Source organism: Dysidea avara, chromosome 5, assembly GCF_963678975.1.
Source record: "Dysidea avara chromosome 5, odDysAvar1.4, whole genome shotgun sequence".
NCBI lineage: Eukaryota > Metazoa > Porifera > Demospongiae > Dictyoceratida > Dysideidae > Dysidea > Dysidea avara.
In genome coordinates, this window is record NC_089276.1 from 18,875,380 (window position 1) to 18,902,257 (window position 26,878).

The 26,878-nt window shown below is 39.9% G+C and overlaps 2 protein-coding genes across 2 annotated transcripts; one reads left to right on the forward strand and one right to left on the reverse strand.

Annotated features, from left to right (window-relative positions):
* The first annotated feature begins 6,661 nt into the window (after positions 1 to 6,661).
* On the forward strand, positions 6,662 to 7,992 carry LOC136255075 (uncharacterized). The gene is made up of 3 exons (XM_066047794.1): positions 6,662 to 6,736; positions 6,965 to 7,321; positions 7,402 to 7,992. Exons 1-3 carry the CDS (start codon positions 6,662 to 6,664, stop codon positions 7,990 to 7,992), a joined length of 1,023 nt encoding a protein of 340 aa, XP_065903866.1.
* Positions 7,993 to 20,776: 12,784 nt separating this feature from the next.
* LOC136255076 (dual specificity protein kinase shkA-like) lies at positions 20,777 to 26,748 on the reverse strand. Its single transcript, XM_066047795.1, has 2 exons — positions 25,828 to 26,748; positions 20,777 to 20,869 (listed from the first exon to the last, which is right to left on the reverse strand). Exons 1-2 carry the CDS (start codon positions 26,746 to 26,748, stop codon positions 20,777 to 20,779), a joined length of 1,014 nt encoding a protein of 337 aa, XP_065903867.1.
* Between the last annotated feature and the right edge of the window lie 130 nt (positions 26,749 to 26,878).

The following is a 26,878-nucleotide window of genomic DNA, read 5'->3' on the forward strand; positions in this document are numbered from 1 at the left end:
GCAACTACGTGTAGCAAATGCGAGATCGAGATACTCTAATAGAACAGTCACCCTAATAAAGCATTCAGCTGCATTTATAATTTACTCAATTATATTACATTGCAAGTTATTCTGTAGGGAATTCAGCTACAAACAAGTCACCCTGTAGTCAGATCAGCCAGAAGAAGGTACCTAATAGAGAGTTCAGCTACAAAGAAACCATCATGTAGAGAGTTCAGCTTAAACAAATTGCCCTGTAGAGAGATCAGCTAGAAGAAGTTACCTTCACTGTTAAAATGAAGAGTAACCACAACTCTAAAGGAGTTCCCAGTGTAGGGAGGATTTAACACCCCTGGAGAGTAACTATTACTCTAAAGGAGTAAATGGGGAGTAACACATGCTCTGAAGGTGGTGTCGCTTACTCTTCAGAGTAATGGTTATTCTCTTCAGGGTGTTGGTTACTCTCCATGGGGTGTTAAATCCTCCCTAAACTGGGAACTCTTCAGAGTGGTGGTTGCTCTTTATTTTTAACAGTGTTGTAGAGAGTTCAGTTGCAAAGAAACAATCATGCAAAGAGTTCAGCTGCAAACAAATCACCCAGTAGAAAGTTCCGCTATGAACAGATCACACTGTAGAGAGTTCAGCTAGAAACAAGTCATCTTGTAGAGAGATCAGCTCACCTTGTAGAGAGTTCAGCTACAAAGAAACCACCATGTAAGAGCAAACAAATAACCTGTAGAGAGTTCAGCTAGGAACAAGTCACCCTGTGGAGAATTCAGCTACAAACAAATCACCCTGTAGAAAGATCAGCTAGAAGAAGTTACCTTGTAGAGAGTTCAGCTACAAACAAATCACTCTGTAGAGAGTTCAGCTAAAAACAAGTCACCCTGTAGAGAGATCAGCTAGAAACAAGTCATCCTGTAGAGAGTTCAGCTAGAAGAAGTCACATTGTAGAGAGTTCAGCTACAAAGAAACTACCATGTAGAGAGTTCAGCTGCAAACAAATCACCCTGTAGAGAACTCAGCTACGAACAAATCGCCCTGTAGAAAGATCAGCTAGAAGAAGTTACCTTGTAGGGAGTTCAGCTACAAACAGATCACCCTGTAGAGAGTTCAGTTACAAAGAAACCACCATGTAGAGAGTTCAGCTGCAAAAAATCAATCACTCTGTAGAGAGTTCAGCTAGAAGAAGTCACCTTGTAGAGAGTTCAGCTGCAAATAAATCACCCTGTAGAGAATTCAGCTACAAACAAATCGCCCTGTAGAAAGATCAGCTAGAAGAAGTTACCTTGTAGAGAGTTCAGCTACAAAGAAACCACCATGTAGAGAGCTCAGCTGCAAACAAATCACCTGTAGAGAGTTCAGCTAGAAACAAGTCACCCTGTAGAGAGTTCAGCTAGAAGAAGTCACATTGTAGAGAGTTCAGCTACAAAGAAACCACCATGTAGAGAGTTCAGCTGCAAACAAACACCCTGTAGAGAACTCAGCTACAAACAAATCGCCCTGTAGATAGATCAGCTAGAAGAAGTTACCTTGTAGGGAGTTCAGCTACAAACAAATCACCCTGTAGAGAGTTCAGCTACAAAGAAATCATCATGTAGAAAGTTCAGCTGCAAACAAATCATCCTGTAGAGAGTTCAGCTATGAAAAGATCACCCTGTAGAGAGTTCAGCTAGAAGAAGTCACCTTTCAGAGAGTTCAGCTACAAAGCAACCACCATGTAGAGAGTTCAGCTGCAAACAAATCACCTGTAGAGAGCTCAGCTAGAAACAAGGAGAGCTCAGCTAGAAACAAGTCACCCTGTAGAGAGATAATCTAGAAGAAGTCACCATGTAGAGAGTTCAGCTACAAAGAAACCGCCATGTAGAGAGTTCAGCTGCAAACAAATCAGCCTGTACAGAGTTCAGATACAAACAAATCACAGATCAGCTGGAAACAAGTCACACTGTAGAGAGATCAGGTAGTATAAGTTACCTTGTAGAGAGTTCAGCTACAAAGAAACCACCATGTAGAGAGTTTAGCTGCAAACAAATCACCCAGTAGAAAGTTCAGCTATGAACAGATCACCCTGTTGAGAGTTTAGTTAGAAACAAGTCATCCTGTAGAGAGATCACCTAGAAGTATCACCTTGTAGAGAGTTCAGCTACAAACAAATCACCTGTAGAGAGTTCAGCTACAAACAAATCACCCTGTAGAGAGATCAGCTAGAAGAAGTCACCTTGTAGAGAGTTCAGCTATAAAGAAACCACCATGTAGAGAATTCAGCTGCAAACAAACACCCTGTAGAGAACTCAGCTACAAACAAATTGCTCTGTAGATAGATCAGCTAAAAGAAGTTACCTTGTAGGGAGTTCAGCTACAAACAAATCACCCTGTAGAGAATTCAGCTACAAAGAAATCCTGATGTAGAGAGTTCAGCTGCAAACAAATCATCCTGTAGAGAGTTCAGCTATGAAAAGATCACACTGTAGAGATTTCAGCTAGAAGAAGTCACCTTTTAGAGAGTTCAGCTACAAAGCAACCACCATGTAGAGAGTTCAGCTGCAAACACATCACCCTGTACAGAATTCAGCTACAAACAAATCGTCCTGTAGAGAGACCAGCTAGAAACAAGTCACCCTGTAGACAGATCAGCTAGAAGAAGTTACCTTGTAGAGAGTTCAGCTGCAAACAAATCACCCTGTAGAGAATTCAACTACAAACAGATAACCCTGCAGAGAGTTCAGCTAGAGTCAAGTCACCCTGTAGAGAGAATCCTGTAAAGAGTTCATCTACGTACAAGCAGATCACCCTGTAGAGATTTCAGCTACATTTCAAGTCACCCAGTAGAAAGATCAGCTGCAAATTATCCTGTGGGGATTAATTGACATGTAATAAATATATGCTCTCTTTTTATATTATGAACTCTTGATATATGCACTATATATATAATTTGTACATTTACTGATAAAATAAAGTGTTTATAAAATCTGCTTCATCTTTTTCTTTTTCCTGTGGTAAAGAAAAATATATAGGTTAAAAAGCCCCAATGCCAGCCATAGGCTGGCTTTGGGGTATACAAATACAAAAAGAAGTGAAATCTAATCAAAATCAGCCAAGCTGTAAAAAAAGAAGTGCGGCCCTTGAAGAGGCTATGGTGAAAAAAGATGTGAAATCCAAGTTGGCGGCCAAGAAATGGCTGTGATGGTAGGTTAATGGTAAAAATTTAATAACAACAATTCAGGTGAATTTTGTGCCAATTACAAGCGGCACCAAATTCACCTGAATTGTTGTTATTAAAATTTTTACCATTAACCTACCATCACAGCCATTTCTTGGCCGCCAACTTGGATTTCACATCTTTTTTCACCATAGCCTTTTCAAGGGCCGCACTCCTTTTTTTACAGCTTGGCTGTTTTTGATTAGATAATAATAACAAGTGTAAGGAAAAATTAGGAATTTTAAGTTCAATTTCACAGAAAAAGGGTAGGAAACAAGGGAGGTCGCTTAAACCTGCAAATATAGTAGTGAACATTTAATCCCTAGTTCAGCCTATAGCCAAGACCAAGACTGAAATAGGGATTAAATGTTCACTAGTATATCTGCAGGTGTAGGCGACCTCCCTTGTTTCCCTACCTCTTTTTCTATTATCCCTAATTAAGTTTAAAATTCCTAATTTTCCTTACACTTGTTTGTTGACTGGTGAACCCACGCATACTGCATCAAAAGAAAGGATGGCACCAGAATCGTCTGAACGCACGCCCCAGCTAACAAATACGTACTGCTTCAAAAGTGCAGTGGTTATTTCGCTGCTTTCAGCTAATTTCCGCCCATTACACAGCACTACCAAAGAAAAACAGTGTTAGAATCGTCTCTGCAATCAATCCAGTTACCTCGAAAATATGACATTTCATGTGCCCCAACTATCAATTACTGCCTCGAAAGTGCAGCAATCATAACACTTTGCTTTCAGCTATGTCCAGCCTGTTACACAGCATTACAAATGAAGAACAGTGCTAGAATCATCTCTGCAATCAATTCAGTCGCTATAGAAAACACGGACTATACCCGTTTACAAACATAAGGAAGCTATGCATCGCACTACCATGAATCAACACCTTGGACTGTCGGTAAAAAGAAATGGGACACAAAGGAGGACAAAGGTAAGTCCATGGTGCGTGCATTGTACGTACTGCGGTATGGCCAAAGGCACATCTCCTGACAAAGTGACGTCAAACGGTGAAAAAATCAAGTCCATAGCCTTAGCCATTATCAAGTTACGCTTGACTGAAGGCATCAGGCAAGCAGGTAGACAGGCAGTTAAGTTAGTCTTGAGTAGAAAATTCCATTGAATTTTTTTTAATTTTGTAACATTTAATGGATGCCTTTAGGATCGTACTGAAGGCACTTTTGGGCTTGGCTATGCCTAACCAATACTGCAAAGGTACCAGGATGGTATTGTGTGAAGCTGGTTTTTGGTTTTTTTTGTTGTTGTTTTTTTGGCCAGAAAAACCCAAATCTCCATGATCCCTAATATACAGTACTACTGTACTGTATGATAACAATTCCCATAAATTACTTGTATACTAAAGAATATCTTGTGTATATCTGATGGTGTAGCCATCTCAAACTCTCCTACCACTTGGGCACAGTGGTAAAACTAACATTTTCCACTTCTTCATACAGTTCAAATTGTAATTTGCTCACTTTGCTGGTTACACTATTGGAACTAAAATAAATATTTGTTTCAATTATCTAGATATGTTTTATAGATAATCGAGATAAGTTCTAAACAAAATTATCGAGACTATGTCTGAGTTTGTCATCACATACCTCTATTTTATACAGTGGAACCCCTCTTAATGGACACCCCTGAATGGAGGACAGCCTCTCTATAACGGACAATTAATAAAGTCCTAAATGGAACTTCCAATACCTGTGTGTATTAATTCCCCCTCAATAGTGGACACCTCTCTATTCCATAAACCAGACACTACAAGCACTACAGTACAACACCTCACTAATTGCGGACACTCCTCTGTATTGCCTATTCTACAGTGTGAGACAAAGCGCTGAAGTTACAAGAAGCCATATAAATGTGTATATGAGTATATACTAGTGCTGTTAATGTTCTTACCCAGGTATTCTGAAAATAGTAGCTGGTGCACTTTAAAAAATAAACTGCACTACAGGATAAACTACATAATCTGTATAGCCAACCATCTTGATAACTAATCAAATATGGAGTAATATGGGCAAGCCTTTATGGGAGCATGTATAAAATTTTTGTCAGGTGCCTAATAGAGCTGGGCGATATACCGGTATTATAAGTAATCTGTGATAAGTCATACCGGTTTTGATACCGCCTGTTTTTTTTTTAATACCGTCATACCATCTGGACACTATGGCCTCCCATTGGGCTCGTTTCATCCCATATTTAGAAGGTAACCAGACATGTGACAATGTTTGTTTACATACTTTGGTTAGCTGACTAGCTACATTGTAGTCACTGATGTAGTCATCTAATCAAAGTATGTAAACAAGTTTATTTGTGGTAATTTGTACATGCTGAGCTACCATGGGTATTTGGTGCTTTTGTTGAGGTAAATGGCAGTAATGACTTTTACACTAATATCATATTTAGTAATACCGTGATACTTTTTATGAAAGGTATACCGTTTGCTATTTTTCAATCCTGCCCAGCACTAGTGCCTAATTGTCTGGATAAGGTAGTAGAGGCCACACACCATAGGTAACCCATGCTCAATAACATCACTTCTGTACTGATCTTACCTGGTTCACATGGTACCATAACTCATCTTGCTCCACTGTCTTGTGGATTAAAACCAATTGTTTTAAAATTTTAGAAAACCCCTTTCATGGACTGACTGAGTAACTTAGCGTAGTACAGTGTATAGGTCATTATTAGTTAAGTAGGCTATATTTAGAATGTATGATGTAATGTCAAGCACATGCTTATAATGAATAAGATGGCATCGTAGTGTTGTTCCTCGCTGGCTTGATTGTACAGTCTGTATCCGTCGAAGACGAAGTGATCTTACCGTGGTTAAGTCTGGCAACCGGCTACTACTATCACCACTACCCTACATTTCTGGTGCCGTGACCTGGCGATTCGTTTGTCTTAGCCATTTATTTTAACCCGAGTTCTAACTAACTACCCAAACGTCGTGGTACCGTGGCATTTTAACAGTACCCACTAAAGCAAGCGAATCATTTACAGAACATTTCTTGTTTGTACCTTTCTCACAGTGATGCCAATTTGACTGCAAGTAGACTACGCCATGGCTGATGAACTCAAACGTCTCATACAATCTCGTCATGATTGCCGAGCTTACCTCAAACGTTTGTTCACTACAACCCTTGAATTACTGGAACGATGCAACACTACAACACCAGACAAGGAAGACCCAGACACACTTACTGAGCTCATTTCACAGTTAGACAGGAAAAAGAGCATTCTAGCTGACTTGGACAAAGAAATTGCAGCTCGTATTAACGAAGAAGAACTGGAAGCAGAGGTGCTAGAATCAGAAGAACTCCAATCTGAGATATCTAGAGTTATTATGAAAGGGAAACGTCTACAAAGGCGCATCGAAGCACTGGGCACTTCTACAATCCCACAGAGTAAAAATCCGATTTCTCCTACTGGTACCACAGAACCTGAGTGTTTGAAGCAGAGCTTATGACTGGTCACTCCCCTCATGGTAGTCACCCACTGCAGCCTTCTATGCTGATGCAGGCAAGGCAACCAACAAAGGTATAGGATGATCCAGCACACCATCTCAATGCACCTGTGTTATCTGCAAGGGATCTCACTCTCCTATGCATTGCCAGACAGTAACAAGCAGCCAAGCACGTAAGGAGTTTGTTACTGAGAAGAATCCCTGTTTTAACTGCCTAGCAAAGTACAAAGTCAATGCCTGTACTTCAAGGTATCGCTGCTGTAAGTTCCATCGTAAGCACCATACAAGTCTTTTGTGTTAAGGCCAAACTGAAGAAGCAGGAAACCTCTGAACCTAACCCTGTCACCACCAAAACCACCCCAGCTACCACTGAGGCATCCTTGAGTACGATTGTCTCTCAATCAACAACAACTACAGCATCGTTTCATCTGGCAGGCAATACCACTTGTCTATTGAAGACCGCAGTAGCCAACATCTCATCCAGACATACACACATCCAGTCAAACATTCTCTTTGATGAAGGATTCCAGCGCTCCTTCCTTACCAAGGGACTAGTAGACTGCCTACAAATGCAGCCACATGACACTGTAGAACTTTCGCTATCCACGTTTGGTACTGGAACTAGTCGCATTACCAAGTTGGATGTTGCTACAATTAAGGTATTTCCAGTCAGGTGATTCCGCTAACTGTTCTTATTGTTCCCACGATTGCTGCACCAATACACACTGTGGACCACAAGGCAATCATCAATCTCCCTTACCTAGCTGGGCTACAATTGGCGCATCCAATTTCTTCAGATGAACAATTCTCCATCACCCTGCTGATTGGAGCTGACCAGTACTGGAACATAGTGGAGGAACATGTCATTAGGGGTAATGGACCCACAGCTGTGGGATCCAAGCTTGGCTATCTACTCTCAGACCCATTGGAGACAACCACTCAAGGGAAGATAGTTGCTAACACATTTCATGTGGCAACCCAACCAACTCCTAACCTGGAACAGCTCTGGTCTGTAGAATCAGTGGGAATCACTCCTAAAGATGAACTCACAAACAGTTTCCTGGATACATATATTACCAATAATGTGGAGCGCCTATCTGATGGTTCATGCAGTGCTCGGTTCCCATGGAAGGATAGCCACCCACCTCTTCCTACTAATTTTTCCACCTATGCCCACCACACTAGAGCACTGGCCCACAAGTTGGCGCTAACCCCTCCTTTACTTAACAAGTACAGTGAGATTCTAGTGGGTCAGGAACACCGTGGCTTTATTGAGAGAGTACAACGATTGCAGCTGCCATCAAGCAAGAGACCAACCCAGTCTGAATGATTGTCTACTCACAGGTGAACCCCAACTAAATGATTTGTGCTGTATTCTTCTGAGATTCCGGAGTCATCCTGTTGGAGTTTGCACAGACATAGAGAAGGCATTTCTGACATTTCTCTACATGAAGACGATAGAGACTACACTAGATTTCTCTGGCTGAGTGATCCACAGAACCCAGAAAGTGAGTTGGTGACAAAAAGATTCAAAGTAGTCCTTTTTGGTGCTGCATGTTCACCCTTCATGTTGAATGCTACTTTACACTGCCATTTGTCTCTGTACAGATCTCCCACTGCACAGAACATGCTTGCCAATCTGTATGTGGACAACATAGTGTCTGGGTGCCAATCAGAATCAGAGGCTGTCTCATACTACAACAATGCTCACTCCATAATGAAGGATGCCAACTTTAATTTGAGAAGCTGGGCCTCTAATAGCCCCCAACTCACAGAGTAAGCATCTAAGGACAAGGTAGTGGATGCCAACAACCCAGTCAATGTTCTAGGTCTACAGTGGGATACACAGACAGACACACTGTCTCTCATGTCCAAGTCACCGATTCCTAGCATAACTTCACTTGTCACGAAGAGAGAAGTCTTGAGAGAATCATGTAAGATCTTCGACCCACTGGGATTGTTATCCCCTGTGACCATTAGAGCTAAGACTTTTATGCAGTCATTGTGGCAACGCAATGCATGTGGACTGGGACGAGCCATTAACTGATGAGGACCAGAAACAGTGGTTAAACATAGCAGAGAACATCCAAGAAGCCAAGAGTGTGCAGATCCCAAGACAATACTCCCCTACAGTGAGTGCCTCCAAGCAACCTGATAGGCTCCATGTATTTGCTGATGCCAGTCTCACAGCCTATGGAGCAGTGGCCTTCATATGTAGAGGCAGTAACACTTCCTTTATTATGGCGAAGTCCAGAGTTGCTCCCCTCAAGCCACTCACTCTACCGACACTTGAATTGATGGGTGCACTTACAGCAGCACGATTGTGCAGTTTTATATCGCAAGTTCTCACCACTCTCAACCTCTCCATTCAGCTTTGGTCAGACAGCCAAATTGCCCTTCATTGGATTATGGGACAGAAATCGAACAACGCTTTTGTAGCTCATCAGGTCACTCAAATTCTTGAACTCTCAGGATCAGAATGCTGGAGATTAGAGTTGGGCAATATACCGGTATTGTTAGTAATCTGTGATATTTAAGTCATACCGGTTTTGATACTGCCGATTCTTTTTAATACCGCCATACCGTCTGGGCACTATGGCCTCCCTGTGGGCAATTGGAAACAGTGGAAAATGGAAACTGGAAATGGAAAGTGGAAATGGAAAACAGAAACGGTCAAATTGTCATATAAATGTACCCTAGTGTAAAATCCTTGTTTAGTGGCCACCTCTTAAAGACCACCTTCTTATAAAGACCACATCTGTACAAAGACCACATTGTAAATAGATCTCAAAGATGGCCAAGGACCACTTTGTGGTTACCTTTGATAAAGACCACCTCCTTACTATTTGGTAACATGTATTTCACGATTCATATCAATGTCATCTCTTTGTTCACACTTCACTCGAGTCATATACCATCATCACTTAGTTTGTACCAGCATAGATAATACTATGGTACCAGAATATGTCATACAAAAATATTCCATGTAAGTGAAATGTAGCTAGTGCACTACAACCTACTGTATCAATGAAAAATGGCATCTCATAGGAGATGATGACCTTATGAGCCTAGTCTTTATAGCTGTTTTGATAAAATGGTTATGACATAGGATGTTTGGAACCTAGCTATTATTGCAATGTAAAGAGGTGATCTTTGTAAAGAGGTGATCTTTATAAAAGGTGACCATGAAATGATCAGTATGCCTTAGCCATCTTTGAGATCTAATTACAATGTGGTCTTTATACAGAGGTGGTCTTTAAGAGGTGGCCACTAAACAAGGGTTTTACTCTAGGGTACATTTATATGACGATTAGACCATTTCTGTTTTCCATTTCCACTTTCTGTCTCCAGTTTCCATTTCCACTGTTTCCATTGCCCCCTCCCTGTGGGCTTGTTTCATCCCATTATTTAGAAGGTAACCAGACATGTGACAATGTTTGTAGGTAGGTGCTGATGGGTAAGTAGAATTCTAGGAAAACGGGAACGGGACAGGAACGGAAAGCGGAAACGGGAAAAACCAACGGAAAATACTTACCATTTCTCATCAACTATCCCCTGATTTGTTTCCTTACTTGCTTATTCATCATCATCATCATCATCATCATAGCTCATTTCCATACTTATCGTCGCTAAATTAGCACCGGCTGTAATAACACAATCAGCCATAAACGGAAATCAGTAACGAGTGGGTGGTCTCGTGAGCTCATTTTATCTTTCTGGTGCAGGTTTACTTGTTGAATGCCTCGTGGTTTAATATTTTATTGTGCTTGGCTTTTGTTTCACACTACATTGTCACGTTTGTGGTGTCAGACGAGTCTAGAATTAGCGGCTGGGCCGGACCCAGATCTGACAGAGTCTCAGACAGAGTTGACCGTCCAGCCCGAGATCCAGCCAGATATGAGTACTAGCCATCAGGCCATTGTAATCTCGTCTGGTGATAGCGGGGATGAAAGCGAGGATTTACCCCCAGTGAAGTTCCCAAGGTACGTAGCTATAGCATTCGCACCAGCAGCTAAAACGTAGTATACTTACCATGCAGAGCCGTTTTTTCGTCTGATTCTATTCACATTATTTTTACATGTGATTAGTATAACAATTACCTTTTATGCTTGCAGGTATAGTAAAGATAATGTGCGGCTGCCGACTAATGACGGTTCTGCAAGGTATGTTGCTCACTGTCAAATGCCGCATTAGCTATTTATCTACGAACTTATTGTGTACAGTAGCAGTGATAGTGGAAGTGAATCAGATGGCTGTGACACATTTGGACCAGCTGTAGTGAAAACTATCGAGTCTCCAGTAAAGTGAGTTTACCATTAGTACATAGTTGAATTGAATGTACAGTGTGCTTTAAGGTCTGCCTTTAGTTTTGCCAGTGTAGCTACTGAACAGTCAGAGATAGCAGTTATCTGCTGCACTGTGTTATGTGGTGTAGACTATAGTAAATTCAAGGAGATATTTAAGACCTCAGGCATATTCCAACAATCACAGAGGGTGTTATAAGTAGATAATAACTCCTGTGTATGCTGCAGGCTGCTTGTTAAGCTTCGCTGACCCAATGAAGATTACCTATTTTAATTTGAAATTTCATTGTTGGCTACATCAAAGCATACTTTAAGTGGCATATCCTAATAGGAATTAAATTCTACTAGCTACACTTCACACTACATGCATGGGTAGCCACAAGAATGTTCATTAAAGAATAAGATTGCACTCAAAGCTTTAGATCTGGTGCCTTCAGTCTGGTGGTTGTATCCAATGGGTGTGATTGCAAACATGGGATTTTGTTTTCACTTGTGCTGATTGGTCATTATTATGACTTGAATGGAGGCTCACTTGTTTGTCTATTCTTGTTGAAGCATGTGGGACTTGCAGCACTTTTTCAGGTTTCTGGCAAAAATCTAAGTACAAACATGATCACATCACATGTGTGACTGACTCTTGGCAGTAAGTTATAGAGGGTGTTTAAGACTATCCCTGGTGTTGAAAGGGATAATCATGTAATTATTGAGAAGTTTTGTATGGTCTTCCCTTCACTGAACTCCACAGCCAGTACCTGTACCCAGGTGTGCAAATTCACATGATCATACGTGAACGTTTGCACGTGGTCCTTTGCCATTTGTATTTTTCACAAGAAACCTGAAAGCACGGTGGTGTGACAGTTTAACTTTTATAGTACCACTCAGATGTAACATCGCTACATGTGCATGCAAGTACATGCAAAACCGGTGCCTGATTGAAGAGCATGATAACCAGCGGTTTTGTGTATGCGTCATTGTAGCATGATGATAGGTTGTATTTCAGAAATGTGTCGTGATTCACTTGTGTGCATGTACACATGTGTATACAAATTTTGTGTAAAGCTCTAAGAGACCAGTCAAGAAAACAATTTCTCAGTATGGATAGTTGTGACTTAAAATATTTTTATGAATTGTAATACTTTGAAGCAACTGTGAATGTGTGACCACTCATGTTTGGTGTACTCGCTACTGGAGATTTTGTCCATGAAAATCCAATGAAAAAAAAATGTTCACCCTGTGAAAAGTAAAGTATTCATTGGGTGGCATCAATGAAATTTTATTTCCATAGCATTTTCATAATGAAAACCCAATGAAAAATTTCCAATGAAAATTCCATGAAAAGCAGTTTCAAAGTATTTTCAGTGGTAATTTTTCATTGGGTTTTCATTAAATTTTCCTATGAAAATGCTATGAAAATAAAATTTCATTGATGCCACCCAATGAATACTTCACTTTTCACAGGGTGAACATTTTTTTTCATTGGATTTTCATGGACAAAATCTCCAGTAGTGACTGTATTTTGCGGACTGGACTCGCAGACTGGACTCAAGCACTGAACTGGAAACAGCTTTTAAACAATAATCCAGGCATTATCCATCTCTTGCAACACTGGAGACACCACTATTGAGCTACAACTGCTGGTAATGCTTTTCCTTACAAGCCACAAAGGTTGCACATGCATTAATTTATTAGAATACACTTACGATACTTGTTTCCCAGTAGTGATAAAGCATGATAGAGGCTACTGTAGTGCAGATGCTTTCATTTGTTGCTTCAGTGTTGTATTAGGGCTGTAGTGATGAGCCAGTTTATTGGCATAGTCCATCACCTCGTGCCTCTCACCTGCTGTGAGCCTGAGAATAATTACTGGCTCATTACTAGCTACGGCCTTAACACAAGTGCTAAGTACTGAACAGTAAGGAAAACATCTGCCTACAACTATAGCCTCTACCATGCTTTATCACTACTAGGAAACAAATATCATATGTGTATTATAATAAATTAGTGCGTGTGCAACCTTTGTGACTTGTGAGGGAAGCAGTACCAGCAGTTGTAGCTTGCTAACAGTATCTCCAGTGTTGCAAAAGATGGATAATACCTGAATTATTGTTTAAAGCTCAGTCCGTGAGTCCAGTCTACAAAATACATTACACCCCTATGTTTACCTTCTTACTGTATTTTGTGACTTTGTTGTATTGTAATTACTTTTGTGGTTAGCAAAGCAACATACTCATGGTCCTTAGGGTATAGTGATTGTGTAGAGGTAACCAAGTAGTGTAGGCCATTCTAAATGAGACTGCAGTTTCCCATCCTCCACCCACATCATGCCTGATCGCCCGCATTGAATGGTCCTTATTGTCATTATTCTTTGAAATTGAGCAAAATAAGTTGCAATGTTGAAAACGTCACTGTGAAGCATTGCACTCAACTGTGTGTTGGCTGTAACAACTTTTTATGACGCTAAAAAGAAAAATTGATTGTAGTTGTAGCTATAAAACTGGCTCCCATGGTGACGAATTCATGACTTTAACAATCTTCGGATCGAAATACTCTAATAGAGAAGTCACTTCGTAGTAAATATGCAGGAAAAGTGGGCTGGCTTTAATAATGAATAATGATAATGGGCCTCATGCCTGCACTGGATTTTTAACAGGAAACTACACTCTCCGTTGAACTGTACAGTATAGCTTATATGGCATGATTAGTCATGGACGGTATAATCCCCAGAGATAAACAGGTTTTAATATTGGCCACTGAGACAGGATCGGCTGTACTCATAGTCTACGTATAGCTTATGTATGCTGTGACACATTTTGCCATATGTGTATATAAATGTTTTGATTGTTTATTATACATGTATGTAATATTATATTTAGGAAACAACAGCCTACTGTTCATGATAAACCCCAGAAATTCTTACACAAGTTGTCAAATCTTCCTATTTACAGTCAGACATCTAAGCAGTTAAATACTAAAGAGTGTGTTAATACATTGCTTGATCCAGAACTATCATCTAGTTCAGTGTGCTCTAGAGTTCCTTTTGACATCAACTGTAACTGTGTCTTTATAGTTGATATGGCTAGATTGTCTAGCCCTAAGGATGTACTGTGTGATGATATGGGAGTGTGGATATGGAAGGGGAGTTACAGAAGATATCTGAGCGTTGATGAAGCTGGTTTTGTAGAAATTTTAGGCAAATCACTTGAAGAAACTCCTGATGTTCCGTATTACCGTGTTTATAAGCGGTACTATCAGAGTAAATCCAGCAAAGACCTCAACAAAATGGTTGTTACTATGGAGGGTAAGCAAAGCTGTACTACATGTACATTTGTGATCTGATCTGTGAAAACTGGGCATAGTCACACTTAGCCTATTTGTTGCAGTATAAAGCATTGAATACAATGGTAAATACTTGCGTGTTATTAAAAGATTCTGTAAAATCTTAAAATGCTTAGTTTGCCATGAGGTATGGTCAAACGGTAAAAGCTTGAATATAATCTTATTCTCATATATGAAAGAGGAGTTCAAAGCTATTTTGTATCATAGCAGAAACCAAGCCAAACTTTAGTCACAGGTATTAGTTTACATCATGTTGAAGTGTTAGTATGAATTGATTTTGTTTGTAATGAAGAATAATGAATGTACTCAGCAATGAGCATTTTAAAGCTGACATGATGATCAATCTGTGTTCCAACTTATATGTCATAGTGTAATTTGGTTGTTATTATACCCATTTTAGGAAGTGCCTGTGGTTTATTTTCCCCATTATATTTGATCCTTCTGATATTGATACTTTGTAGGGCTGCAACTCTACTGAAAAGTTCTTGGCATACTTTGTCACACCATACATTTGGCAAAGTTAAACATTCAATAACACAGAATTTGAAAATTCTAAATATGTTTGGTTATTTGCAGATCCATTTACAATTTATATATCTAGTCTCAACTTTTAGCTAGTCCACATGTTATTATAATAGCTACTTTTGTGTATCATTACAGATTCTGAGAATGACACTCTAAACCTAGCTTTGGTCCAATATACGTTTTCTTTTGAAGAACACGAAGTAAAAGTAGCCCCACATGGAAATTCTGTGAAATCTGAAGGATATGTGCGGACTATGCCTAGTGTTATGAGCAAATTAAAGGATGTCTCTTCAAGTAATTCTGCTAAGCGTGCACTTAGCTTGCTTACCAGTGACATAACAACAGCACATTCAGCAGGAGATATGCCTCGTGGAAGACAACAGGTTGATGACATCCGGAAAAAAATGTCATCATCCTTTGACCCACTGTTCACATTAATGATGATGTGCAAGGAAAGTGAAAGCTCCAAATCTCCGGATGCTTTTGTTCGAATTGTAACTGGAGCACCATTTCCTATGATGATGCTGGCATTTGATTGGACACTTGATGATCTTGTCAGGTTTTGCACACTATCTACCTCATTTAGTATTCTGGGAATCGATCCTACTTTTAGTCTTGGAGATTTTGATGTGACTGTTACCACTTACCGTCATCTGTTGTTGACTTCCAAGGATGATGTTCGCAAGCATCCAACTCTAATCGGTCCACTATTTGTTCATGTAAAAAAAGATTTTCAAGCATATCATTTCTTTGCGTCTTCCCTGGTTAGCAGAAAACCAGAACTTGTTCGATTGCAATGTTTTGGGACAGATGGTGAAGCAGCCCTTGTGAATGCTTTCTCGGCTGTTTTCAACAAAGCTTTACATTTACGATGTTTTTTGCATTTTCGTCAAAATGTTGAACGTAAACTTCAACAATTGGGTGTTTCTGCTGTTGTCATTAAGGAGTACCGAAAAGATATATTTGGAGACCCACAATCCCTACAACTTGGTCTGGTTGATGTGGTCAGTAACGCAGAGTTGAAAAGCAAGTTCACCAGTTTACAGAATAGATGGAACAATCTAGAGAAGCCATTTCATTCCCCACCAGAATTTTATGAATGGTTTTCAGAACACAGTCTAGAAGTAGTTGGTAACTGTATGATACGTCCACTGAGGGAACAGGCTGGTTTGGGTTCACCTCCAACCCCATACTATACTAATGATGTAGAGTCCAAAAATAACATTCTGAAACAACATCTACAACGTAAAGGCTCACAGCTTCCAGAGTTTGTTGAGAGTATGAAAGCCCTAATTACACAGCAACGTAGTGAAGTTGAGAAAGCTGTTGCTATGTATGGTGAGTATCGTTTAGTTTCTCATTATTCAAACTTAGCTTGTGAACACCAGAAGTGGTTCAAGATGACTGAGAAACAAAGATTAAGTAAAATCAACCGATTTATGAAAGCACCTGCTATACCTTTGTCTCAAGATAATTCTGACGATGATTCCCAAACAAATCCACTTGACTGTCTTTTGCTCCCACCGCATATGGCGAAAACCATTTGGAGCCGAGTTAATAACATTGTAGAGGATCAGTCAGCTATTGTACAGGCACCAGGAGATGAATCAGCATATGTGGTAAAAAGTAACAGTGGACAGAAACCACACTATGTGCGACCTGCAAAGGGTGGGGGGTATTTGTGCGATGATTGCTTAGGATACAAGTCAGCAAAGATATGTGCTCACACAGTTGCTGCTAGTTTGAAAGCTGGCACAATAGAGTTATTTTTAATATGGTATAAAAAGTTAAAATGCAAGCCAAATTTGACGGCTTTAGCGGACTGTGGAAAACCCAGTACCACTGGAAAGAAGCCAAGGAAAGGAATTACCAAGAAGGTTTCTGAACAGATTCAGGCCAATATTAATAATGCTGATGACAATGATTTTACTAGTAGAATTCATGATGAAGAAAGTTATAGCAATGAACTTACTAGTGTGTCGTTGCACACTTCTGATCAGGAACCAGTTTTTCAGTCTCCCCCTCCTTTAGTTTCAAATGTGTCGGGACCTACAACGTGCACTTCTGCTAGTTTGCTATCATATAGGCCAATCGTTGATGGTGCTGTGATGCCTTCACATGTGTCTTCAACACCTGTTAATGCATATGGCAATACTTACGGCTATTTTGCAAATTATGGGTATGCAAATCATTTTAGTTCTGTGCCTCCTCCACTTGTTTCATATGACTCTCCATGTTTATCTGCAGCAGCTGAAAACACAGTATCACCCCCAGTACAAGACAAGCCACCAGTTCAGGCTCCATTTTGGATTTGCTTTGTGAAGGGTAATATTTCAAGATGTAATGGTTGTAAAAAAAGAATTGGGCGATTGCCTTCACCTGAGGATATTGTGCTGCAGCATAAGGAAAAGGTTTTGTTTTTGAACCCTCACACAGGCATCTATCAGCTTAGCCGTGACCTTCGCAATGTTTATTATCATGCATTGAAAGATTGTGTTTGTGTGCATTTTAATGATTTTGATGCCAATGTGCACATTAAGGTGGATTACTCTGTTAAAGTACTCTTGTCTGATGTACATGTTCAACACATGTTGGATGAATTCAGCCTTCACTTGTAGCTAAGTTTTTGGACACTTGGTAGCTGGTAGTTGCACTTAGTCATTGGTTTAATTATGCAGTTTAATTTTTGTAGTTTACCATGAGTTTACTGACATGTAGCAGTTGTACTTGAGGTGTACTGTTCTAATGATTGTACCTGAGTTATGTCTATCATTTGCATTTTTATCAGAGGTGTAGCTAATAATTTCTTCAAGCGCGTGTCAGTGGTCAGTGGTCATAGTGTGATAGGTAAGGGATCATCCATAATAGCATTTTCACAAGTGTACAGAGAGTACTCTTCACTGACCCCCTCACTACTATCCAAAAGCATAGCTACTATAAAAACTGTTGATACTAAAGTTTGCATGAACAATAACCTGTGTAATTTTTTGGGTTTAAATTCTTCACATTTGCTTGCTTTGTCCTTTGATTTAAGGTGTCAATAAAATGTTGATTATTTATAATTTGTGTATGATAATTGGCTTTGTAACCTGAAGCAAAGATTCAGAGTCCCAACTTACACTCGACTTCCACCACATTACCATTCTAACCTGGCACTAAATTACTATGAGTTATTTATTTGCTATCAAACCAACATTTTTGAAAAGCATATCTGAATTTACCTCCTCCCCCTAGCATACTCTCTACTCTTGCGAAAATGCTGAAAATATTGGATGATCCTACATAGCAGTGTGATCATTAAACATTATGCTGCGGTCGATAACCGCAACCATAGTATGATTATATATTCCGCAACCCAGTTTTAATTATTCACTAGGCGCTTATCCACTGGGATACATACTGAAGTATAGACAAAGGAAGCAGCGTGAGTTAGTAGCTATAGTTTATTGTATGTGTGGGCGTCATACGACTGCTCTATCAGTAGAGTTTATCTCGATCGTTTTAGAGGAAACGTACCAAATACGCCGGGGTAAGAAACCTAACCTAACTGCTGTAGTATGCTGAAAGAAATACGCCGGTGTAAAAACCCTAACTGTACATTGACATGATGGCCTTTCCCACACATTTTCCGTTGGTCGTTTCCGCTTTCCGTTCCCGTCCCGTTCCCGTTTTCCTAGAATTCTACTTACCCGGTGCTGATGTAGTCAGTTAATCAAACTATGTAAACAAGTTTGTTTGTGGTAATTTGTACCTGAAGTTTGCTGAGCTACCATGGGTATTTGGTGCTTTTGTTGAGGTAAATGGCAGTTACTTTAATACTAATGGCTTTTACATTAATACCGCGATATTTAGTAATACCGTGATACTTTTTATGGAAGGTATACCATTTGCTATTTTTCAATACCGCCCAGCACTACTGGAGATACTGTCCAACACAGGACAATCCTGCAGACTTGTTTAACAGAGGAATCCCCTCCTCACAACAGAAGTCATCGACATTGTGGATCCATGGGTCCCAATGGCTACCTTCTGAAAACAGTTGGCCTGTTTGGCAATCTTCACCCAACATTGAAATGCAAGCATTGGCTGTAACTTCGACCACCTTCAACCCAACCACCCTTCAAAGGAGTTCAGGTACCATACATATTCACCATATCAACATATCTAATTACAGCACACTATCCAGGCTTTTGGGAGTCACAGCTTATCTTTGCAAATTTATCACCAACTGTAAGAAGCAACCACAGGAGAGGCTTACTGGTCCACTGACACCATTAGAACTACATCATGCTCTGGTCACATGGGTGAAGCAATGCCAAGAAGAAATGTATTCCAAGGGGATTGCAAGCCTCACCTCTCCATCATCAACTACTAAGAGACTTCCACTTGTTAGACAACTCCATCTATTTTTGGATGAAGATCACATGCTTCATTGTGATGGCAGAATACATAATGCTCCTCTCAGGCTAAGTTTCCACTTCTACTCCCACCCAAACACACCTTAACATCACTTGTCATTCACAGTGTGCATTTGCAGTTGTTTCATGCTAGGACTAATGCCACTCTAACAGCCATACGGCAGAGATTCTGGATCCCCACTGTTAGACAACGAATCAAATCACTACTACGTCATTGTGTAATTTGTTGTAAACACAGTGGAAAGCCATATGCTGTCCCAGACCCTCCACCCCTACCAGAGATCCACACATGTGAGTCAGATCCTTTCTCCGTTACTGGAATAGACTTTACCAGGGCACTGTATGTATGAAACTCCAGCACGGAATCCAAAGTGTATGTCTGCCTATTTACATGTTCCACAACCTGGGCAATCCACCTTGAAATTGTGACGGACCTGAGTGTGGAGACATTTTTCCTAGCGTTTAGGAGATTGCCAGTCGTAGATCCCTACCACAGATCCTTGTGTCAGATAATGCTTCCACTTATACAGCAGCAGCAGCAGAAGAGCTACGATGACTCCTACAGTCAGACCATCTTGCGGACATGCTAGGGAGACAAGGGGTTCAGTGGCGCTTCATACCAAGCGTGCTCCCTGGTATGGCGGCTGGTGGGAGTGTCTCATTGGACTCACTAAGATGGCTCTGAAGAAGGTACTTGGAAGATCAAGGGTCACCTTAGCAGTCCTTCAAACACTGATAGTGGAGGTAGAGGTTATTCTGAACGACCGACCCCTGACATATGTTTCCTGTGAACTAAATGACCTTGAACCACTGACTCCATGACAACTACTGCATGGCCGCCACATTGTGTCTCTTCCTCATAAACAGGTGACAGAACAAGACCTAGATGACCCTACCTTTGGTGACTACTCAGAAGTAAATCAAAGGGCACGCTTACAAGCAGCTCTTCTTAGTCAATTTTGGTCATGTTGGAGACATGAGTATTTCACCTCGCTCAGAAAACATCATAGAACCTCTGGGAATAATGTTCAACAGATTAAACAAGGTGACATTGTACTGGTACATGATGACAGCCCAAGGATCTCATGGAAATTAGCAGTGGTTGAAGAATTGTTACAGGAAAATGATGGACTGGTTCAAGCTACCAACATAAGAACTGCTCAGGGTAAAACCAACCATCCTATCACCAGGCTAATACCACTGGAAGTATCCGCCAATTCATTGTCAAATGACAGTACCTGTGTTAAGGATGTATCCATCCAGAGTGCGGCTAACAGTGATCCCAGTAGCAATGCAACCAGAGAGGCTGGGCATCCCAAACTGAAGAACTGCAGAACGTTGTAGAGATAAGGTCAGGACCTGGATCAAGGAATTGGCGTCGTCCCCCCCCCAAAGATGTCATGGACTGACTGAGTAACTTAGCGTAGTACAGTGTATAGGTCATTGTTAGTTAAGTAGGCTATATTTAGAATTTATGATGTAATGTCATGCACGTGCTATAATGAATAAGATGGCGTCGTAGTGTTGTTCCTTACTGGCTTGATTGTGCAGTCTGCATCCGTCGAAGACGAAGTGATCCTACTGTGGTTAAATCTGGCAACCGGCTACTACTATCACTGCTACCCTACAATAAGTACAACTCCATATAAAGGACATATTTCATTTTCCCAATGGAGTCCATCTTAGATGGGTTCCACTGTATAGCTACGAACAAGCAAGCACAAAATTATATCAGTATAAATCAGCTTTAGTATCAAATCGGTAGGTTGCTTTCTGTATTGGTAGAGCACTAGTTTGTCATATCATCTTCATTGCATCTGCAGATAAGAAGAACAATGATTTGTGTAAAAAAACCTCAAAGCCAGTTTATGGTTGACTTTGGGTATCAAGACACACGATAGTGTGTAGTGCAGCCAAGTACAGCTAGTGTGGGAGCGCAACAGGCAAGTGTGTATTTTATAGGAACCAAGAAAACACCATTTTCACGTGTCCGTAACTCAATAATGGCAGGACAGAAATTAACCAATTTTGCTGTGGACACTTCCTCAGGGTAGGGAACCTTCCATTCCAAATTTGAGTTGAATCTGCCCATCCATCACTGAGATACGTGCCTTCAAAGTTCACTTTATTTTCTTTGTATTTTTCTTCTTAATCTTCGTTTCGCACACTTCAGAAAAATGTTTTTTTGTTGTTTTTTTATGGTATTACTGGCGTGAATATGTAGAATTACAACATACACATGTAAGCTTTAGAAAAATTGTAATAACTTGCACGTGCTTTGATCAATTTACTTAAAATGTGGAGGGCAGAAGGAACGTAATACTGCATATTTACAGTCCAATGTTGGTACAGATCAGACAAAGAACAAGGGAGTTATGCGTGATTTTTCAAAAATCCAAAGGTGATTTGTTGTCACGCCTCCAGGGTGAACCGCTTGACAGAATTACTTGAAACTCGGTCTGTACATGGAGTAACTATCATAATGCAAATCTTTTGTGGTTTTAAAGAAATCGCATTAACAGTCATGGAGTTATAACAAAAATGCCAACTATGTGTAAAAAGCACATGATCGAGTTTTGCAAATAAAAAAAGTATTGCTTGTCACGCCTACCAGGCAAACCAGTTTATGGAATCAGTTGAAAATAAGTACAGAGGTAGATTAATTGTTTTAGAACAAGATTTCAGTGGTTATAAGGAATTAGATTAAAAAGCCACTGAGTTACACTACGAAAGTCAACTAGGTGTAATGCACCTAACATTATTAGGCCCCACTACCCCCTCCCGGGCATACATGAGGGAATAGTGGGGGATTTGATCCGATTTGACCTTAAAAATTGCTGCACTAGTGGGGTATTTGACTGTTCAAAAATTTTAGCACTTGCTTGACTTTATAAATTATGCACCTCCTGCAAGAATAACCTACTTTCCCAAAGTACACTACGTGGGGATTTGACTACTCGTCATTCCCCACAGGTGGGGAATTTGATTTTAGAAAAAGTCAAATCTCCACCTTTCCCCCACCCTTGCCTGGGAGGGGAGTGGTGGGGCATAATATTGAGAGGTGCATAACACGTGCACGATCGAGATATACTCTAATAGTGTAGTCACCCTAATAGAACATTCAGCTTCATAATAAATCTTTCTATTAGAACATTCAGTTACAATCTAGTCACCATGTGCAAGTCATCCTGTAGAGAGTTCAACTACAAAAAATCACCCTGTAGAGAGTTCAGTTACAAACAAGTCACCTGTAGAGAGTTTAACTACAAACAAGTTACTCTGAAGAGAGTTCAGTAATAAACAAGTCGCCCTGCAAACTTCAGCTACAAATAAATCACCCTGTAGAGAGTTCAATTACAAATAAGTCAAAGTCACCCTGTAGATAGTTCAGCTACAAACAAGTCACCCTGTAGTGAGTTCAGTTACAAATAAGTCACCCTGGAGAGAGTTCAGTTACAAACAAGTCACCCTGATGAAAGTTCAGTTACAAATAAGTCACTCTGAAGAGAGTTCAGTTGCAAACAAATCACCCTGTAGATTTCAAATACAAATAAATCACCCTGTAGTGAGTTCAGTTACAAATAAGCCACCCTAGATAGTTCAACTACAAACAAGTAACCCTGTAGTGAGTTCAGTTACAAATACATCACCCTGGAGAGAGTTAAACTATGAACAAGTCACCCTGTAGTGAGTTCAGTTACAAATAAGTCACCCTGGAGAGAGTTCAGTTACAAACAAGTCACCCTGATGAAAGTTCAACTACAAACAAGTCACCCTGTAGTGAGTTCAGTTACAAATAATCATCCTGGAGAGAATTAAACTATGAACAAGTCATCCTGTAGTGAGTTCAGTTACAAACAAGTCACCCTGTAGAGTTCAACCACAAAAGTCACCCTGTAGACAGTTCAGTTACAAACAAGTCACCTGTAGAGAATTTAACTACAAACAAGTCACCCTGGAGAGAGTTCAGTTACAAATAAGTCACCCTATAGAGAGTTCAACTACAAACAAGTCACCCTATAGAGAGTGCAGCTACAAACAAATCCCCTTGTAGAGAGTTCAGCAACAAAGAAGTCACCCTGTAGACTTCAGCTACAAACAAGTTACCTTGTGGAGATTTCTGCTACAAAGTTGTCTACCTGTAGGAGAGAGGACATGTGATAATTTTCATACAGTATTAAAAAATGCATCATTATAAAACCATAGAATTCAGGTCTTGATGTCTTCTCCTTTCTGCAGAAAGACAAATAAAAGAACTACAAGCTGGCCACAGGCTGGCTTTGGAGTAGACAAATACAAAAAGAAGTGATATCTATATATACAAAAACAGCCAAGCTGTAAAAAAGGATGCGGCCTCCAAAAAAGCCAGGGTGAAAAAAGATGTGAAATCAAAGGTGATGGTAGGTTAATGGCAAAAAATTTAATAACGACAATTCAGGTGAATTTGGTGCCAAATCCTAGAAGAAGGCAACACAAATTCACCTGAATTGTCGTTATTAAAATTTTTGCCATTAACCTACCATCACAGCCATTTCTTGGCCGCCACCTTTGATTTCACATCCTTTTCACCCTGGCTTTTTTGGAGGCCGCACCCTTTTTTCACAGCTTGGCTGTTTTTGTATGGATATATTTAACCTACAAAATAAGTGAAATCCATGCAAAAACAGCCAAGCTGTATACAAAGGGTGTGGCCTTAGTGAAAAAGTTGTAAAATCAAAGATGGCAGCCATGAAAGGGCTGTAATGATATCGATGATAATAAATTTTATTAATGCACAAAGCCATTATTAAAATTAACTATCATCCACATCATTGTAGCCATTTCATGGCCACCACTTTTGATTTCACAACTTTTTTACCCGTGCTTTTTGAAGGCTGCACCCCTTTTATAAAGTTTGGCTGTTTTTGCATGGATTATAATGTAGCAATAACATTTTGAGAGACATATATATCATAGCCCATGCTTACAGTCGGCCATCAAATGCTTATAGCATATAAAAGAAATGGAGAGAGTGCTTAGCTGCTTGTTAGTTCTTTCACCTATCAGATGAGCACAGCTACATACCAGGAACACATCAAATCAACTCCTATGGACAATCAATCAAATCCTATGAATCCTTTTTTATAGGATTCGATGTGCTCCAGATCTGATATCACTGGTATAACGGGTGCTTGGGATTTGATAGATCCAAACCCTGAGGGCTGCAAATCACTCTCTTACAGCTGTGATGTAGCTATTGTACAATAATTGTGACCAATTTTTTTGATATATAATTGTCAATCTACGTACACACCAGTGAAGGTCACTTTTCACCATGAATGGATAGCATACCAATACTCTACACAGCCCTGCTTCTGATTTGAGGTTACTTTTCACAAGTGGATTTCTAGAGACATGTGCTAGCCACTGGGAATTCTCTAATGCCACAGGCCAGCTGAAACACAAGACTAGAACATGAACAACCTTGGTAAATGTCCAGATACTTTCTACATACATTTCTTTAATTTTCAGTGGCACTGGTGGTCTTGAGAGCCCACTATTAAGACTGGAGACACAATGTGACCCACTCGGCAATTTTCTGTTCATATATTGATCACCCACCCACCATCTGCACCACCACCTATGGTGACGTGCTTGTGTTACAGATAACATCGTGAAAAAGGTGCTCAAAATCATGGTTATATCAATAGCTAGCTGCTATGGATTGAAGTGAAATAAACACTACACTGTAAATTGATGGTATGACTCCTGCGATCACTTTGTATGATGCTCATACTTCAAAGTGTGATGTTCATACTTCTGAAGTATGATGATCGCACTAAGCGACCACCAGAGTTGGGAGTAACGCGTTACGTAATATTATTACTTTTGTGGTAACTAAGTAATATAACGAAATACGCTCTAAAAACAGGTAATATAACTCAAGTTACTTTACTTACAAATGTAACGCATTAACTAAGTAATATAGTTACTGTAACGAATCTAATATTATGTAATATTTGTATTATAAGTAACGAAGTTACTAATCTTGTTAGTAATCCACTGAGTAATGCCTAGCCACAACGAAGTAACGAAGCCTACTGAACGAAGCTTATTCACCAACTTCTTACTTATAACCAAAATTTGCACATTGCCCAACAACGAAATCATATCACGTGATAAGGTGGTAGTTTCACACGTGACAGCTTAAGGCTGTGGACACAAAGTAATATAATATGTAATATTATTATAGTTACTTTATTTTATGGGTAATATGTAACTGTAACTAAATAGTTCAGTTACAAGTGATATGTAATATGTAACTAATTACTTTTAAAAAGTAACTTGCCCAACACTGGCGACCACAGGAGTCATACCATCAGCATGAACTTCACACTTCTAAATTTACAGTGTATGGTTGGCTGCATTCACAGTAAAAATTTCAAACTCGTAGCTTTTAACTTCCCAAGCTATACTGGATTGAAATGGTTAAAATCACATATTTCACAATCAATTGATGTGCATAGATCAATGGTTTTCCCAAATTAGGTCACAATTAACAACAAATACATGGCATTTGATTACAGACCATATCATACTTACATCCCTTGCCATCATATCCAACTCCTTATAAACCTCTTCTATAGAAGGACGTATATTTGGGTTACCATTTAAACATTTCTCTATCAACTGCTTCAACACAGCTGTTCTACCTGTTAACATGTCTATGTACTCTTGGCGTCGTGCTGCTTCAGAAAGACAGGTAACTTTATCAGTATGCAAGTCTTGACTATACTTGCAAGATGGTGTTGGCCATTTTTCACTGAATACGTGAAGAGCTACTACAGCAAAAGAAAACACATCTATAGGAGTGCCATAATCTGGATCATTCTTAATCAATGCCTCTGGAGGCATAAAATCAGGTGTTCCAGGATACCCAGTAAGATTGCTGTTGGTTTTTGTACCATCTACTGTCGTCAGCACCTTGGCCACGCCAAGGTCACCTATTTTAGCTACCATATTGCTTGTCAACATAATATTGTTCGTAGACAGATCACGATGAATTATGATTGGATCGCGAGTGTGGAGAAAGAGTAACCCATTAGATACATCCTGCAAGATGGATATTTTCTGTTCTGTTTTGATGTGAAAAGCATTTCTCTCTAGAAAAATCCTAAGACTGGAGTGCATAAGTTCCATCACCATAATAGGAATTCCATCCCGCTCTGAGTAAATTCCCTTGAATCCCACTATATTTTCATGACATATACTCTTGCAACGAAGACATTCTTGAACAAAGCAGTTTTTTAAGGTTTCACTTTCTTCCACACTTGCAGTGTCTATCAAAATCTGGTGAATCTCCTTAGCAGCATACACTTGGTCATTATGCTTCACTTTAAAGACTCGACCGTATGCGCCATTTCCGAGTTCTTCTCCGGTCTGCTGGACTCCTTTGAGATAAACATGTTTTAATTCCTCTGGAACTTCTTCTGGAACACAATTCTTATCTACTTTTTGACCCATTTAGCATTTGCAAGGCACTCGTGCAAGGCATTTAATTGGCGTGCCAAGAGCTCGAGAACTACCGTACGCCGAGACGTACGCACCGGTGATGACAGCTGTTTAAATCTGTCTTAAATCTTGCCTCGAACCT